Source organism: Setaria viridis, chromosome 1, assembly GCF_005286985.2.
Source record: "Setaria viridis chromosome 1, Setaria_viridis_v4.0, whole genome shotgun sequence".
Taxonomy (NCBI): Eukaryota; Viridiplantae; Streptophyta; class Magnoliopsida; order Poales; family Poaceae; genus Setaria; species Setaria viridis.
In genome coordinates this window covers 5,113,674-5,119,770 of record NC_048263.2, presented here as the reverse complement: position 1 = coordinate 5,119,770, position 6,097 = coordinate 5,113,674, and the positions used below count along the sequence as shown (strand labels likewise).

Below are 6,097 nucleotides of genomic sequence, written 5' to 3'. Positions count from 1 at the left end.
TCTCTTAATTATTGCACAACAATTAAGGCCTTTTGAAGAAGGACAATGAATTCTCAGTTTCTCACATAAGAGAATCAGGGCCTTTGGATCTTGGTAACGTGTAGAAACAACAACAAGCCGATATTGTTTCCATATGGCTCTCAACACCATGGGAGAAGTGCTGAACTGTTCACGGCAATTAATCATATTGTAGACCTTGATGCTCATCACCATACCGCTCCGTCTCAAGTAGGTGGTGTTTTGCTGTCAGTTAGGCTCTTATCTTCCTAGCTGGAGCATAGGAGGTGCCTAGTTGTATTATCCTTGTAGCTTCTTTCCACCGTTGTCGGAAAGATGACTGAAGGATCCATCCTTCTTTGCCCTTTATTTTGCTTAGAATGAAGGCCAGGAGGACAATATGCCCTTCCTTTCTGTGACTCTCTCCTGCCTGCCCCAGATTTTCATTCGAGCAGGAGACAATCATTGGTGGAGCAACGAAAGCAAATGCACGATCTTTGCAGGTAGCTCAGCCAATCAAACCAGTGTTGTTTTCGACATCGGTCCTTCTCCCTGAAAATACAATGAACCGCTGTCCAGTTAGATTGATCTGTCAATAGCTTTACTTAGGCTGATAATCTACTAAAGAAGAAAAGGAGGTGGTAGTTAAGAGGCTTTTGATGCAAATGAGTAATTCTTCATAGAAAGCTGGTCAAAATGTACCGGTCAATTTCCCTGCTCCTGCTGGATGTAGCATTGCTTTTGCCTAGACTGTCATTTACAGTTTTGCTTCATGGACATTCCATCATCCCACATGAATCACAGCATATCTTACTTTCATTTTTGGTATTTTGAGGTGTTGAGACTAAAAAGTGCGTTAGAAAAATAATGATAATCCCTGTATCATAGTATTACAGCTCATTGTTCATGTGACTACAAACTAAACAAAAAGATACAGAGTACACAAGTAAAAATGGTCTTCTTGGTGACCTTATTTAACAACGAAAGAATACTTTGAATCTTTGATAGATACCTAATAAAAACCCTAGATAATAAAAATTGTGGTGCCAACTATTCACGATCTAACATACGGCGATTGACCCATGCTCTTCTCCTTATTTGTCACTAGATTTTGATGTGCTCTCATAATAATCACCAGGTGCTGTGCACTTGTTGCTGCCATGAATCAATCAACCGAAGCATAGCAGAGATACTAGACCAACATGGGTGCTGCTACAAACAACAGTCACCAAGAACCAAATGTACTCCACAACAAGCTAGATGGAACTATTTGTCTCAGCTTCTATGTCAAAACTTGGATGGTGCCAGCAAGTGCGCAGCTGCCTCATTTATAGCTTCTGTAGAAATAAGATATCAGATAACTGTCCATGTTTGACTGCCTTCATGGTTTCACCTTGAGATTATTAGAGCTGTATGCCTGTATGTGAATGATCTGATGTCTTCCAAAATGCCACAACATATTCAATCTAGAAAGGAGATTCAAGTGACTCATCCCAAACATCTCCACTTGCATTGGAAGCATCTTCACCATCTTCTTCCATCGCCAATCTTACATATTCTCTTCGTGCAAAACGATCCCAATCTGTTAATGATGGCTCTTCACGCATCTGTAATTGCATTGAAAAAGTATGTAGTGTTACCAGTGGTGAAAAAACAAACATCTCACTGGATGTTATGAGTAGGAGCAGGAATTGAATTTGACTTACTTGGCGAATGAGGAATGGGTCCCTAGCTTCAAAAGCCATAAATTTGTTCAGATTAAAGAGAATGTTGAAGAAATGCCCAGACAATTTGCACCTTCGGAAGTCTTTCAATGTCAAATAGCTCTCATTCTGGAACAAAAGTAATGCAAGACTAGTTAAGCACAAAATGTTTAGAACTAGGTAATCTACAAAAATCATAAACTTATATGACCTCAGGTCCAATCATGTCGATGAGCTGACACAAGATGTCCTCAAATAGAACCGGTTCCTGAGCCATGCATTCCATGCGATGGAGTTGTTCCTCAAAAAAGAACTGCAGTTCGTTGTGTGTGAGTATGCCATTGCCATCCAGATCTATACATTTAAACCTGAAGAGATGACATCACACATAAACATGAGAAGTTGAGAACCTTTGGACTGCTGTAAAAGGAAGCTCAAATTCACATGACAATTTAGGCAAAGCACAACCATTTAGGCCGAGGATCAAAGTCTACTGTAACATAAATAGATGAATCTCCTTTAGATTTGACTTACTACTCAAGAATGAATTTTCCAACTTCCTGTCTTTGTTCTCGTTCTCATTTCTTAGTGTTAATCGAGGGCTGAGTTAATAGAGTAAGGGTCTACACAAAAGTTCATGAATCTCTCCAAAACTACACATTCATTTCTTAAGCATATGATTTGTAGAAAAGGAAGCCTTTGATAGAAAGACTAATAGAGAAGAATTCTACTGGGATGGGTTGACAATTAGATCAATAACCAGTATGGGCATGCCATTTCTTTGCATGCTGTTCAAAGCATGAGAATTTGTTGTGCACTACCCTTTTAGTCTGACTCTTCATGTTGACATTATTTTGAGGTTTATAATGAGTTTATCACTTAACATTTCTTCGCTAATAGCCTCATGAAAAAAGAAAGTTTTGCTGTAACAAAGCAACATCTAGCCTATGTTTTACTAGATCCCCTCAGAAAGAGTGTTTAAAAATGCCCTAAAACTAGAGATGGTACCAATGCTTACATGAAGGGAAAAATATTTGAAAAATAAACATTGTCTATGATAAACACATAAATACTATAGTACCACTGAAAATAAATGGAGTACCAGTGTATCACTCAGTTGAGGTATTAAACCAAACATCAGTTACCTACCAATATTCCTGGCTTGGCCCTGTTGATTTGTCCTCTTCAGACAGTATAAAATGGACAAAATCTTCATACCCCATTTTTCCTTCAGCCTTGCTTGTAAATTTCCTAGGAACCTGATATGTTTCAATTAAAATTTTTTAACAGATGCTCAGCATTAAAATGAACCTTAAGAGAACTTGAAGAAATATGATATTAGTAGGGTGTGTGTGTGTGTGGGGGGGGGGGGGGGGGGGGGGGGGGGGGGGGGGAGGGGCGGGGGGGACCAACCTCTGAGAAAATTCTATCTACAATCCTATATGTCAATGCATGGTTTCCATACTTAATAAGATTTTCTTTATCAATCAAGAAATCATGGTCTGTGTCCAGCTCCCAGAACTTGCAATATATCACGTAGAAATGCTCATATGAGAAATACCTACAGAAAAAAAATCAGTAAGTTCAATGTTTTGCATCATTCAAAATATAATTGCACTTGTTGTAGAGCCCCATAGAAAAATATATGCACAGAAAGGTGTTGAAGTGTTTAAATTTTGATTCGAATGTATCACCTTAAAACTTTATTGATATCTTCTTCATCATCAGCATGCCTGAGCGCACTGAGTAGATTTCCACGCTTCAGCTCCCTAAGTGTTAGGTGACCACCTCCAATTCGATTCAAGCAATAGAATATCCTATGTACTACAGTCTCAGCTGACAAATAATGATGTATAAGTCAAAGAAGATACAAGGTGGGATTATATATAATCTACAGAGATCATAGCAGGGCAAAGAAATGCTACCATATCTTTCTTGAAATTCAGGTGTACTCTTTAAGAACTCTAGACCAGGATGGTTGTCCAAAAGGTCTTTAAGAACCGGCTTGAAATCCTCCTAAATCAATCAATCATTATGAAACATTGATTAGAGAAGTGCAACAGTGCTGAACCACAGGCATGCTTTGCTGAAATAATCAGTTGCCCAAGTCTTTCACTGTAGTCACCTTCATGAGGTAATTGCGATTCTGTTGCTTCAGAATTGTGAACACTTGGGTTGCACTATCCAAACTCATCAAGTTGCTATTCACCCAGAAATCAATGAATGCCTCCCTGAAATAGTTAAAGTAATGCAGAGTTTATACAATTATTTCGCACTAGGCAGACAAGTAAAGTTTGCTGACTACCTTGTCACGAATCCTGTGCTTTCCTTGTCAATCTTATCAAATAGAACAGTGGTAAAGAATGTCGGTAGCTTGCAGAGTTCCCTGGTAACCATCCGGAATTCTATCGTGCAACCAAAAGAGACATCCAAAAGGAGAAAAGAAAAGGATTAGCTGACATCCTCACGGGCAAACCGCTGTGATCAAGATAATTGTCAGTTTCATGAAAATTTCTAGCGGTGTTTGCTTGCCATTACAAGTAACAAAAGCAGGCATGACGAAACTGTCTTAGCATCAACCCCTGATTTAGTTAAATGTTCCTTTCACGATTCAGTTCATTTAACCAAATGGATCAGAGCGTTTCAAAAGAAAAATAAATCAAATAAATCACAATTACACATTCAATTTAACGCACCTTGAGCTCGAAGACCATTCGAGTGGCCGGCGAAGAGCTGATCAACTGTAGAAATGCATTGCTTCTTCACCTCGTACGGCGGTGGCCGGCCATCTTGAAAATAGAACTGCCAAACAGCAATCGATTGATAAGCCGTCCATGGCAATCCAATTTCGTGCAGATTTGCCAAAATGAGAAGCGGAAGTGTGACCCGATCGACGGATTCGCGCGGAGCGTACCTGCGGTATGACCTCCTTGGCGGGGCGCGCGGCGGTCGGGCGGAGCGGCGACGCGGAGCGGTTGGGCTGGCCGGCGCCGAGCCCGCTGGGCCTCCGCGAGAGGCGCGGAGACCTCGGCGAGAGCGGCGGCACGGTGGCGCCCCCCTGCAGCATCATCGATGGCAGCATCGCGCCCCCCACGGCCCCGCCGCCGCTCGCCTTGGCCTTCTGCACGAGGCTGGCGACCAGCGCGGCGGTGTCCGGGAGCGAGAGCCAGTGCGCGAAGAGGTGGTCGAGGACGCCGCGCAGCGCGGGCGCCCCCGGCGCCGGCACCTCCGGCGGCAGCTGCAGGAGGTCCACCTGCAGCGGCAGCGCGCTCACCTGCGCCGCCGCGCTCAGATCCGCCGGCGCCGGTGCCGGTTCCTCCACCATCGCGTCTCCGGAGCGCTCCCCGCCTCCGCTTCAGACGCCGATCCGCTCCGGCGGGCGATCTCCGGCGCGATCCCGTCAGGAGGGCGGAAGAGTTGGCGTCGCCCGGTGGAAACGGAAGGCGAGGCCGAGCGCGTGGCGCGACGCGGTGGGAGGGAGGATTTAGTTAACCGCTGGCTCCACGAATCTCGAGGCCATCCGCGCCGTCCGATCCATCGGCTGCGAGTCAACATGCACAGGTTGCCCGGGTCAATGGCATTCCGCCATGTATGGCGATCTCGACAGCTAGTCAGCTACACATGATGCCAGTAGTGATGCATTACGATGTTACATCTGTACTCTTATATTCTATATTCTCCCTATTTTCTGTACATGACCTTGCATCACAAACTTTTTTGAAAAGACTTCGTAACCATACATTTGTAGCAGGATAATGGTTCTACCAAGCAACATGATATTGCAAACTCAGACAATTTGCTTGGTTTCTAGCTTAGAAAACCATAATACATTGCGGTTCACGAATCATGACTCAAACGAGGAAACGATCGAAGAAGAAAAACTAAACAATGCCTCAAAGAAATGAATAATGAAACACATACCATCTCAGATTAGGATCAAGATGCAATGATGCAAGTGTCGGAAGAAACGAAGGAACAAAAGGGCCCTCAAAGGATCACTTGGTCTTTGGATGAGAGAAAGAAGTAGCAATGGAGGTGACAACCAACCACAAATAGGTCCCTTGTGTCATAGATGGGTGGAAGGAAAAGATGAGAGAAAGAAGTAGCAATGGAGGCGACAACCAACCACAAATAGGGCCCTCGTGTCATAGATGGGTGGAAGGGAAAGGAGGGGAGGGGAAGTAGGACTCGAGGCCGGCATGTAGACTCAGACCGCACATCCACTTCTTACATATGCATAACAACAAACATATTTAAATTCAACTTCATGTATGCCCAATTCTTACGACAAGTTTAAGTTTCTTAGAATGAAATATAATTTTTGTTAGTGTTATATTGAAAGTATAGTTTCTACATCATAGACTCGTAGCGGATTCAATTTCCACATAATGTGGAAA

The 6,097-nt window shown here is 43.2% G+C and overlaps 1 protein-coding gene across 1 annotated transcript; it reads right to left on the bottom strand.

Moving 5' to 3' along the window:
- Positions 1–849: 849 nt before the first annotated feature.
- On the bottom strand, positions 850–5,158 carry LOC117858123 (serine/threonine protein phosphatase 2A regulatory subunit B''beta). The gene is made up of 11 exons (XM_034741132.2): positions 4,615–5,158; positions 4,397–4,502; positions 4,006–4,105; positions 3,826–3,931; positions 3,626–3,716; positions 3,395–3,536; positions 3,114–3,261; positions 2,850–2,959; positions 1,912–2,068; positions 1,704–1,829; positions 850–1,604 (listed from the first exon to the last, which is right to left on the bottom strand). The coding sequence occupies exons 1-11, from the start codon at positions 5,023–5,025 to the stop codon at positions 1,464–1,466; spliced, it is 1,638 nt and encodes a 545-aa protein (XP_034597023.1). The 5' UTR covers positions 5,026–5,158; the 3' UTR covers positions 850–1,463.
- Positions 5,159–6,097: the final 939 nt, after the last annotated feature.

What these genes read in the sequence shown, in the direction of transcription:
- LOC117858123 (XM_034741132.2), bottom strand. Translation starts at nt 5,025, where the DNA reads ATGGTGGAGGAACCGGCACCGGCGCCGGCGGATCTGAGCGCGGCGGCG. An exon ending in AGCACAGGATTCGTGACAAG is followed by an intron (nt 3,932 to 4,005) that starts GTAGTCAGCAAA and finishes TAACTATTTCAG; the next exon opens with GGAGGCATTCATTGATTTCT. An exon ending in GGGCCAAGCCAGGAATATTG is followed by an intron (nt 2,069 to 2,849) that starts GTAGGTAACTGA and finishes TCATCTCTTCAG; the next exon opens with GTTTAAATGTATAGATCTGG.